Below are 11,587 nucleotides of genomic sequence, written 5' to 3' on the forward strand. Positions count from 1 at the left end.
GAAGGAAAGATGAAATACAACTACCAAAGAAAAGGAGTAAGTTCAGACAATACAAAAGTTGTCCCTAGAAGTAAGATTGTCCAGCATTGCTTTATTTACAAACTTCACAAGGGGCTTCATAGAGTGCATTATGTGGCTGGCAAGCAATGATCAGGTATGGATGCACATGAATCTATGGGGAACATTGTGGATGTATTTTTCAATACAGAATAATGGTGGGATAAACTAGATAACCTATGAAGACATTTTTGTTCAGTTTCTGGAACTCTCTTCTTGTGCCTAAGCATTCAAATATTAAGTATTGTATACCTTGGCACACAGGTCAGATTATATTAGTGTAACATGGAAACTTGCCTTTCAAATGCATTAAACTCAAGGCTAGAGATACAAACTTTAGTACTTTGTAGAAAGCCAAGTTGTGGTGGTAGTTCAGCAGATGTTTTGACTTCATGGCACCATGAGCTGGTGTTATGCTATTCTAGATTGTACCTATAATAATCTGATTATTTTTTTTTAATAAATTGCTGTTTGATGTGATTGTACCTGATTTAGGTTTCTCTGTTTGCTTGCTGAGTGTACCTGTCCACACTTGTGAGGCTTTCTGTGCTGGTCAACAGGCTGCAGTGGATTTGCCTGAGTCTCAGGTTGGGAGGAGTCACCAGCACATGTTGTGTTACCTGCCACACATTGTGTGACCTTTCACCAGCAAGGCACACAGGTTCCCCTCCTCCCTACCACCAACAGCTTTCATTGGTGTCAAAATCCCTTCTAAAATAGGAGTTGGATGTGTATTTTAAAACCTTTATTCAAAAATAACAAAAGATCCCATGTCCTTTCCCTTTGACAAGGCCTGGGAGAAATTACCTTGTATCCCTCTGTTGTTAATATTCATGAAATTGGTAGTCAGAAGGGTACTGGTGGAGGTAGTTTTCATACTTCAGTTTCACTGAAGATGTGCACTCCTATTGTGCAAAACCTGAGTTGTTCAGTGCTTCCAAATTTCATAAACTCTGCATGTAAAGTTGTTTCTTCCCCAGTGAACTCCAAGGACATGTGTTGCTGGTGGCCTCAAGCTGGGAGTGGCTTTTGGTGGGTAGCTCTTGGTGAACAGAGCGAGTGACACTTGGATGCTGAAGGACTCCAGAGGGGAGGAGAGTGCCCTCACCTGTTTCTGACTCAATGCATAAACAATTTAAAAAACCCACAGACCAGTAGGTCCTGGTCTCCTCAGCCCCAGCACAGGCTTGCACCATGAGGCAGAACATGCGGCAGCTTATCACGCTTAATAGCATTTTGTTTTTCTCTTAAAATTCCAGGAGGCATTCACCACGGCAAACCTGGTGAGTCACTCTGCCCATGATCAATGAAAATACAGCCCTTGCTTCAGGCTTGGCTTATTAACAGCACCAGGAGCAGTTATATGAGAAAGGCAGGTCTGTGCCTGCTGAGCATGAAAGTCCCTCCAGTGAGAAGGAAGATGTGTGACCATCCAAGCTATGCTTAGCAGCCAGGAGCACTGTCCTGCCGCATTCCTGCTAAGGCACACTCACAGCTGAAACACACACTGTGGCACAGGGGAGTTGAGTTACACAGGGGAGCAGGCTGACTCTTTCCTAGCTGAGCATCTGCTGTGCCACAGTACAGGCACACAGAGTTTTTGGGGCTCCCTCTGACTTGCTTCTGTGGAGGTAATGTTTGCTAGGAGTGTTGGAGTGTGCATCTGCTTCTCCTGAGAGGGGAGAGAGGGTGTGTTGTTAACCACCTTACTGAGAGGGAAGGTTTTACTTGGGAAAGAGTGCATCTACTTGGCAAATAAAATGGAGCTTTGACTAGACAGGTGTGAATTAAGTCAGCCACCTTGAAGCCCACACTACAGAGGGATAGTTGCTGTACCATAATGCTAAGATATAAAAGCTTTTTTTGTTGTTGGTTTTGGTTACTTTGCTTCAAACAAGTAACTCAGGTAGGACATTGAAATTAACCACTGTTATTAAATATTTGGGAGAAATGAGTGTGAGTCTCCAGTTTGTAACAGCCTCATTCTCCTGAGCTGTGCCATTAGTGTGTACCACCAGGCACAGCACTGCCTCAAGCAAGACTTGAATGCATCCTAGTATTATTGAGGGTCAACAGGATAAGTGCTTTGGGAAGGCTGAGATGGTCAGACAAATATGATGGATGTTATTTGGTGTTTAGTTAAACATGATGGGCAGAGGAAAGAATGAGGACGGTAAATGCTGCTTTCCCTGCTCTGCTACCAAGGGGGGATGTGCTGTGCTCTGCTTTTGCTTACTGTCAATCCCACCAGCAAGAAAGGAAGTGGCTGGGAAACCTGAACTGGGAAAGCAGGAAGAGTACCCAGATCCTGCCTCCACCAAGTGTGGCTTATCGTAATAAGTTAGCTGAGACTCCATTTTCTTCCTGTGGGAAAAGCCAATTCTTTATTCACATAACTTATTTTATACAGTTTACACAAACCTCGTGTGCAACACCTATTGGCTGGTAGTTTTCTTACTACTTCTTTTTTTGGTACACTTAGGAAAATTCAAAGTTAATAATCATTAATACTGAATACAACTGTGATCTATATAAAACTGGAATAAACCATTGTTTAAACTTAATAATATTGAAACTTAGCAGACATGAAATTTACAAAAATAACTTAATAGAACTTAGCCTTGCTCAACAGAAAGTAACAGAGCATTTTATTATTGGACCTTAACTAAACATAACTGCAAATTAGTACCTTTAAAAGTTATACGTATGACAAGGAGTAGCTTATTCTACTGTTATTAACACAAAATGAAAAAGTGAACAATCTGTAAGAGAAATAACAGCATGATGGTGTACTGGAGGGATAAAAGTCACAACAAGCATATTAAACTTGTAAGTAATTTAGTTATGAGAAAAACCAATGACAACTGCAAATTTCAAAGAAACAGAAATTTAATGAGACATTTTAGAGTGCAGGGTTAGTGAAAAAAAATAATAATGTGTAATTTGGCAGACTGCTGAACAGCTGAGTAGCTTCTTGCGATTGTATTTTGGGTTATTTCATCTGTTAACAAATTTGTTAACATTCTTGTTAAAGAAATCACTGTGCTGATCGGTAAATCCTTGATAGGTAATAAGGCACTGCATTTATCGCTATCTCTCCAGCAACCGTAAAACTGTAAAAAATTAGAATTCAGTCAGAAAACAAAATTAACTTTAAAAAACCTACATCAACAAGTCTTCAAGGCAAACACAACACGCCAAAGCTTCATTAAACAGAGGCAGTCGGAACCCACTCCGGGCTGGAGCGGGTGCTGTGCTGCCCGCAGGGAAAAAGGAGAGCGGAGGGAAAGACAAAGAAAACTCCGGGCGCTGCCACCTCGCAGCTCCTGCGGGGACGGGAAACAACAAACGTTGTTGTGCTCAATTCCGTAGGGATGAGATCCTTGACTCCGCAGCGCCCGGGCAGCGGGGGCGGTGGGAGCCGGGCGGACCCGGCCCGCCCCGCCCGGGGCTGCCGCATCCCCGTCCGCCCAAACACCCGCGGTAGCAAACCGGAGGGGGAAAGCGACACAAAAAACCTCTAAAAAGGCCGCATGTAGCAAAAGGAGAAAAGCACCGCAAATAAATACAGAAACGCCTAAAAAGGCACACAGCGCTTGTGGCTCCCGCGGAGCGGGGCCGCCGATGCAGGGCCCGCCCGGCAGAGCCATCGGGGCTGCTGCAAATCCCACGCAGAGCCCGGGAGGGTATGAGGGAATGGCCTTGGAACATCAGCTCTGGTAGGAGTTGGGAGCAGGGAATGTGCTCCGGCCCCTGCCGTCCGCAGAGCTCGCGCATTCCGTACGGAGCTGAGAACTGGCCAGTGCCCGGGGCTCGAGGGCTTCAGGAACATAAAACTCACCCGAACGGAGCTGGCCCGACCACCGCGGGCACGGCCCAACACCGCGGCTTCCCGGGGAGCGGCCACCGCCCATCGCCCATCGCCTCCCGGAGTCACTGTGTCCCGCCGGAACCATTTTACAGAGGCGCACGCAAACAGGTTCCGTCTCCTGGCTTTTTGTGCGGCCGGCGTAGATTCACATGGCTTAGATTGGAAGCAGTTCCAAAGTGGCTGTAACATTTTTCATAGTATTTTCAACATGAAAAACGGAATTAAAAGGTAACTTTTCAATTGTTCGTGGGTAGAGGGTACGGAAACGGACCTGCAGACAGAAGATACTGACCGAGAAGTCTGTGGAACCCGCGGGGCGGGGGGTTGTTGGGAGGAGGGTTGCCGCAGCAGCCGCGGTCTCTTCAGTAGACTGCAATTTTTAAAACAAATTTCTAATAAAATACCATGTAGGTAACGATTTTGTGGCTACCATATCTTCCCCATGGCCGCTGCCTACAAAACCTGCCCCAACTAGTCCCACCTTTCGATAGAAAAGGCATTTTGTACATCTGCTCTCACGTTGTTTTCTACGCCAAATAAAGTTCGCTATTTCTTTTTATCCCGTTTGCGCAATACAAGTGCCCACACACGTATTATCGCTTTTTCGTCAGCTGAAGTTCGTGATCTAGGATTTCCCTTTTTAAACTCAGTCTGGACGCTGCCCCGTCCAAACGCGTGCGGTCTTTGACGCGTGTTAGGCTCCGCGGCGCGGATCTTCCACAGCGCATTTTTCACTGCTCTTTTTGGCCGCTGTCTTCCCGACTCAAGGCCGTGCTCTGCCACGATTCGACATCGTGTCTCCCACATCTCCGCTTCTTGCCCGTACACTCACCAGGATGTTTGAGACCGCTGTTTCCCCCCGTCTCAGTGGCCGCACTGCATTTTTCACCCATGCTCCCTTACCCGCCGGGCGGCCCTTCCCGGGAGCGCTGTTTCTGTGTTTGTTTCTGTGCGCTCCCCGCTCGGGTCGCGCTCTCCGCCCGGTTTTTGTCTTTGTATGTTTTGTGCCGTCCCGCGGCCGGCTGGAGCGGAGCTGGAGCCTTTCGCTACTTTGTGTATTCGGTGGTGGAATTTCCTTTGGCTGCGGGCTATTCGTTCGCGGCTTTGTGTATTCCGTCTCTCGAGTCCCGGCTCGGCTTGGCCTTTGTCGCGACAGGCTCGGCCCTCGCCTCCCGCGATCGCCAGCAGATATTTTAATAGGTTAGCCGAGACTCCATTGCTTCATGCGGCAAAAGCCAATTCTTTATTCACATAACTTATTTTATACAGTTTTCACAGACCTGGTGTGCAACGCCTATTGGCTGGTGGTTTTCTTACTACTTCATTTTTTTGGTGAGAAGGTTATTTTTTGTGTACGTGCTAAGATTCAGGTTGTTTACATTTACCTTTTTGGGTTTTCATGGAACAGATCTTATTGTTTGCACAGATGCAGTTAGTTTTCAACCCAAGAATAGGCTGTTGTGTTAACAAACCTTTCATACCAAGATTGTTTTCGAATGGGGGCTTGCAAATTGCTTAACTACACTTAGAAGAGATGAGAGGCTAGCTGTTAATTTAATAGAGTAGGCCTTTCTTTTATAATTCTTCTACCTGCCAAAACAGTGGCTGATGTGGCTTGTGCCCCACGTCTGCAGCACACACCTACTTTGCTTTCCATGTCTGCAGTGTGTAAGTGCTGTGCAGCAGAAGGTGTTGTGTGTTTTAGGAGTGTAGGGGTGCGTGTTTTGTGTCTCCAGTGTGGTATGCACTTGGGACATGTGCAAGGGGTTTGTGTCTCACACATACAGCATGAGTGGTTTGTGCAGTGCAAGAAGCAGCACCCCTGAGTGCCACTGCATTCCCCCCATAGCTGCCCTCCAGCCTGTTCCAACACTGCCCAGCATGGGTGTTGTCACGGCCAGCTGCAGCTGTCTGGGGATGAAGTGCCCTGTTGGGGTGCCAGCCAGTCTGGCTGGTGTGCAACAGGATTCTGCCTGCAGTCCCGCTGGTTTTTCAAGGCTGGAAGGGTTTTCTATGTCCCAGTCCCCCTCACAGCACAGCCCTGGCTCTGTGTGGGCTGAAGCCCTGTCAAGAGTCCTGCAAACAGGAGCAGGTTTCTGTGACTGCAAGAGCACCCATCAGACACAACCCCGTAAGTGAAGGAGCAGGTATGGCAGACTGCTCTCTTGCAGGCACCTCCACAGCAGCAGGAGAGATGCTGAGGGTGCAGGAACATGTCCAGCTGGGGTGGGACAGAACTGGAGCTCCTGGAGCTACAACGGGAGCTCCAAGTTGTCTGCTCTTCCTCAGGGAAGCACATCTGCAAAAGACCTCAATCCAAAGCAAGGTTATTAATATTTAGAGATGTTTCTCATTGCAAACCTGAGTTTATAACTTTAAGGGAGGGTCAGTCTGCCAGCCTGCTGTGGGAGAGGTCTTGCAAGCATCAGCACTAGTCAGTGGGCCAAAAACTCAGTAAAGCTTGGGCTCTGGAGCTGTTTTTTACTGTTTACCCTGTTTGCAGTTGCCCCAAACACATAGGAACAGTGCAGGGAGGCATTAAATGTTTGTTTTCAGCCCATTCAGCTTAGTGTCCCAACTCTTGATTCATATCACCTCATCAGCTGGACCACAGCTGTTCTCTGCTTTTGCATTTTAACTTACCTGAAAGAAAACCATATATACATCATATCATGCGGACAGATAGAATTACTTATTTTTGATTTCCAAAGCAGCTTCTTCAGTCTGTTACTAGCAATGTGTCTATAATATCACTTTAACAACAAATAGATGGAGCAGATGCAACGGGTGCTGTACATACCTCACAGCCAAACCCCATGGTAGCAATTTCCTTCAAACGTCTTCCACTATTTCACCATACACCAGAAAAGACTGATTCAGGCTGCTGGCCACGTGCAGAGGGGATTTCTTCAGCAAAATTTCTTGCACAGAGCCTGTGGGCTCAGCTGCTGCCTGAAACAAGAATCACACAATAGAAAAGCTGCAAATATTTGACCCAACAGCTGCTTCATCTTCTGCACTGATTTAAAGCACCAGAGCCCTTTCTCAACCTGGCAGTAAAGTCAGGCATTTATAATTTTTTTTGACATGTACATAAAAGATGTATCTATAGAGAAGTATGTGTATTTATATGCACACACAGAGAGCCACACATAAGTACATATATATTTACATATGTGTACATATATATCTATATAAGGGGGAAGATGGACATATACTTGACTAAAAGAGGCACTTGGGGCAACCAATTAACAATCAAGACTATTATCCAGTTCAGCATGGGGTGCAATCCTGTGCACCTCACAGGCCCAGCTAGTAATAAAATGCAACTTTTTCTGTTTTAGCCTGTGTGACAAATGACATGAGTGCTGCCTGGGGGCCAGCAGCAGCCTGCCTGCCACTGAGGGCCAGTCAGAAACCCATTTCCAGCTCAGCAGCTGAAACTGCCTAGTATCTTTTTAAAGCCCCCATGTCACAATTTTTAAACAGTCAACAAAGTGAGATTGAGGGGGAAGCAACAGCAGGAGTGAGGAAAACTGCATTTCCAGAGATACTGTGGTTCCTGAAGTCAGACAAGACAAGAGGTTACCAGCCCCTGCTCTGGAGGAAAGACTCCAGGTGCCTGTGGGTAGATGTCTTCTGCCACTCTGGTGAAGCCCATCGTTTCTTCCTGTTGTTTATCTCATTCCAATGTCTTCCTTCCCCTGCCTCAGTCTTAGGAACTCAGCTCTTGGTTGAGACACAAGCATTAGGTCAGCTGCTGTGCATTTGTAGCTGAAGTGTATTCAGCACCTACTGAAATAGCTACAGCTCTTTATATATATGTGTATATATATATAATGTTATATTTTTAGATAAATAATAATATATCATGTCTATTGATATGTGTAGATATACATAAAATATATAAAAGGTCTTTTATAAAAAGATCTGTAAAAAACATCTGGCATATCTAGGTGACCATCTGACATTGCTTCAACACTTCTGTCACCTACAAATGGGTGCAGAAACTTGTCACCAAAACTAAGACTACTGAAAGCCCAGGCACAAACAGTGCAGTGTATGGTAACACACCACGGCTGTGCTTGTTGGCCTGTTCCTCGGAAGTGAAAGCATAGGGTAAGTTTCTCCACAGCATACGTTTTTTCATTAGTGGAAAGCATTTACAAAACTTGCAAGACAATTCTATAGCTGTAACAGGAGCTTGTACCCTTACGTTCTTCTGATGGTGCCTCGTTACCATGCTCATGCTATAGAGCCCTCTGTTATCTGCAGAAAACTTGGTCTCACAGGGCGTTTTCAAATGCACCATGCTTTGCATTCCTCCTCCTTTCCCCAATTGTCCTCTCTTAACAAAGACTTTTTCAGGAGAATTAAAGCACAAATCGTCTGTCTGTTCCAAGGGCAGAGTGTGTTGGTCTTACTCTGTGAGGAGTACTGGCATTCATGGGACTCCAACAGCTGGATCTGAGCATTTCCTTTAATTGAACAGGTTTGCAGTCTCTGTGCTGAAGCAATTCTCCACGTCACACAAGCCTGCATACCAGAATAAAATGAAAATTTAAGAGCGCTGGCTAACAAGACCGAGAAGCTCATTGTTTAAACAAGAGGCTGATTGTCTGGGTGCTCAAATGCCCCATTCCTCCAACATTAAACCCACACAAGGGACAGCAGCCTAATCCACAGCTTGCTGCCAGGTGGTACAGAAATTAATCTTCCACTTACCGGGGTAGTTGCGGTATTCATAAAGGTTTGCAACCCAATGAGGCGAGCGAACAAAATTTTCTCCTTGTCATAGACAAGCATGGCAACGTGGTGATATGAAATATCAGCCTCCAGGAGCGTCCCCCATGGTGAGGAAAGTGTGGATGATGTGTACCAGGGAGGGAATGGCACCCCAGCACCTTCTGTTTTAACACATGAGCCCCAGGCTGTCTAATTGCTCAGCAAATGTCTTGGAGGATCAGGGATGGACTGGGAAAACCCAGGCTCACCAAGGACCCAAGCATAGGACACCATAACATGCAGGGCTGAGCCAGTTTGGCATTTATGAAGACAGGAAACAAAAACTTTTTTTTTCCTCACATTTTAACCACACCAAAACTCCTGGTTTTAGTCTGACAGTCCCCCAGAGAGTAATTAGGTCTCCCAAAAGACTGGGGTCCTGCTTCAGATCTGCTTGCCAGGGTATTTCACTCATCTTCCAAACAGGGTATGAGAAAAGAAGAGGAAGAGAAATCCTGCCCTTTATTAGTCTGCTGCTCCCTTAAAATCCAAGGAGGAAAGGGAAAATTCTCAGCTGCAAGCAGGTGATCAAAACAGGAGCCACATAAACATAAACATTTGGAAGGTTAAAGCCTCAGGAGTGTTTAGCATGATTGCTTCCAGTTTCTGTCTGCTCACATTTCACTGCAGACGTAATTCGCTGCAAAGCACTGCCAAAGCTTTTCACAACACCAAGGTATGTTGAACTTGATGCAGATAATAATATTTACAAACACTGCAGCTTTCTCCCCATCCTTCCCTAATTTTTTCCAGCAGCTTGCAATCCCATTTGGCTTTGGCTCTTCTTACTGCCCTCCCAAAGACTTTCCTTGCCTCAGGAGCTTGTGGTTATGCCACAGGGAGGTGGCAGCCTCCTGCATGGTTGGCCAACCCGTCTTGCTGTGCAAATGGTCAAGGCCAAGTGCAAGTCAGTTCTTTGCCGTGTGTTTGTGCATGACAGTGAGTTGGTGCCCAGGCGTGTCTCTAGGGCATCCCAAGTTATTCCCCAATCCAGAGAAATATTTTGCAAAACAACAGCTTTCCCCAAACAGTAATGCCACAGTTCCACTTTGCTCCATATATTCCTCCTGTTTGTATCCTCACATGGACAAATCCTCACATACATAAATTAGCAGTTTATGCACCAGCTTCTTCCATGTCTGCTTATCAAATTTTCAGCTGGACCGAATTCTTATTTTCCCAGGGTTTAAATAGGGTGAAGGTCCAAATTTTGGCAAGGTAAAAGAAGAACAAATCCAAAAGGCTGTAATGCAGATTTTTAGTGGATCCCATGAATAGCAGAGCTAATACACAGCTTGGACTTAAAATAATTTGAATTCAAAGTATTTTTGTTTCTCATCTGGCTTGCTTTTTAAAACATACAGCCAATAATTCTACACCTTTCTATAAATAACAACTTACCATTGAAAATAAATGTAAAGGGTTAGAGCCATGCACAGAGTATGCTATCACACACAGAAGGAGCTTCTGAGTGAGTTGGACACAGGCAGAAAAGTCAGTTTACCAAAAATATGAAGAACTGAACAAATAAAGTATTTAATTCATTCTGGTCCCATCCTATACTTTTCTTTAATCTGGTATTAATCCCACCTGCAAGCACTGCCCCAGGATGAGTCCCTAGGCAACACAATCCCAGCAAGGAGCAGAAGGAAATCTGCAGTCCCAGGGCTAGCCTTCATCCTTAGCTGTCACTAGATCCCGACTGGTAATTCCTCCTGGAATCAAAGCTGGCAAATCAGTTACAGGGTTCAGCTGGGGTCCTGGTAGTGGGAGCTGCAAGGCTGGGTCTGTTTAGCAAGATGGCTTTATCCCTGGCCACTGGATGGGATAAAGCATTCTCCTTTTCCTCGTCCAGTTTACTCTGAAGTGCAAGGATCCACAAACCAAACCAACAGCCTCAGCTTTCCTGAGCTGGAGCCTCTATCTCAGTACTAACCCCTGCTTTAAACCTTACAGAACTGTTTAGTTCCGTTTAAGAAAACTTGTTATTGTGTATTATTTGGGTTTATATTGTATTTCATTTTTATTTGGGGTTTTATAATGGTTTCTTCTGTACTCACCTGTTCCCCTGGAAAACGTATAATCCCGAGGTTTGTCCCTGCTCCTTTTGCCTGCCCATTCTCCCACACTGGAATGTAATCCAACCCTGTTCCACTCCCACCTTATCCCTGATTGGGTAGTGGTTTGTCCCTGCCTCTCGCTCCTTCCCCCTGAATAAAAGCCAGGATAAGCACCTTGAAAAATCTCTTGGCTGGGGGACGGGGAGCGGGCTCCTGAGCCTGTGGGAGCAGGACCACAGGTGAAAGGCTGAATAAAGCCCTGATTTCCCCCGAATCGAGTGTAGAGATGCTCCTTTTGCCATCGGCGGGCGCCTGCTCTCTCTAAAGGAAAAGGTTCACAGCTGCTCTGGGATCTTTAGGGCCCTGCAGAAAAATCCTTTCAATTGTGGTTTGTCTCTCAAGCTAGCTGAGGCAAAAACAGAGCCGGAGGGCTCTGAGAGAGAGAGACACCACAAAAACTGGAATTTAACCCTGTTCCAAAGAGGAGCAGGTTCCTGCAGGTGTCAGCTCTCATCCTATGTATGCAGGGGTATGTCTCCACAATAAATGTATGTTTGAACCCTTTGGTTGGCATCCTTAAAGCTAGTTCCAATTCCACTCATAATCAAAGCCACAATCAGCAGAACCTAGTCACAGTCAGCATGGGTCTTTCTGGCAAATGAGCAGAAATGTGTCTGCTAAAGCTGGTCTTTATCTTGTAGCGGCAGATGTTTAAAGGTCCACCAGTTGCTCTGGCTCAGCTACCTCTATTTTTCTGAAACACCGCTATTTCCCAGGTTTGGTACTAATCCTAAAATCAACAGCAGACAAGGGG

The 11,587-nt window shown here is 45.8% G+C and overlaps 2 protein-coding genes across 6 annotated transcripts in view; both read right to left on the minus strand.

The window, feature by feature from the left end:
* The window catches only part of LOC120753751 (ferritin light chain-like), a 56,015-nt gene extending 45,178 nt beyond the window's left edge, over positions 1-10,837 (minus strand). Inside the window, exons 1-4 of one of the 5 annotated variants that reach the window (XR_009207913.1) lie at positions 10,774-10,837; positions 8,353-8,464; positions 6,729-6,880; positions 5,130-6,227 (exon numbers count right to left, since the gene is read on the minus strand). The gene's annotated coding sequence lies outside the window, so the exon portion shown is untranslated. Of the gene's footprint in view, positions 1-3,898; positions 6,881-8,138; positions 8,465-10,773 lie in introns of those variants that run through there. The other 4 variants (XR_009207912.1, XR_005701210.2, XR_005701213.2 and 1 more) reach the window with 4 other exon arrangements.
* On the minus strand, positions 3,635-8,734 carry LOC120754223 (uncharacterized). Its single transcript, XM_040067575.2, has 5 exons — positions 8,654-8,734; positions 6,789-6,880; positions 4,832-5,147; positions 4,221-4,298; positions 3,635-4,108 (listed from the first exon to the last, which is right to left on the minus strand). Exons 1-5 carry the CDS (start codon positions 8,732-8,734, stop codon positions 3,635-3,637), a joined length of 1,041 nt encoding a protein of 346 aa, XP_039923509.1.
* Positions 10,838-11,587: the final 750 nt, after the last annotated feature.

This window comes from Hirundo rustica, chromosome 6 (assembly GCF_015227805.2).
Source record: "Hirundo rustica isolate bHirRus1 chromosome 6, bHirRus1.pri.v3, whole genome shotgun sequence".
Lineage (NCBI taxonomy): Eukaryota > Metazoa > Chordata > Aves > Passeriformes > Hirundinidae > Hirundo > Hirundo rustica.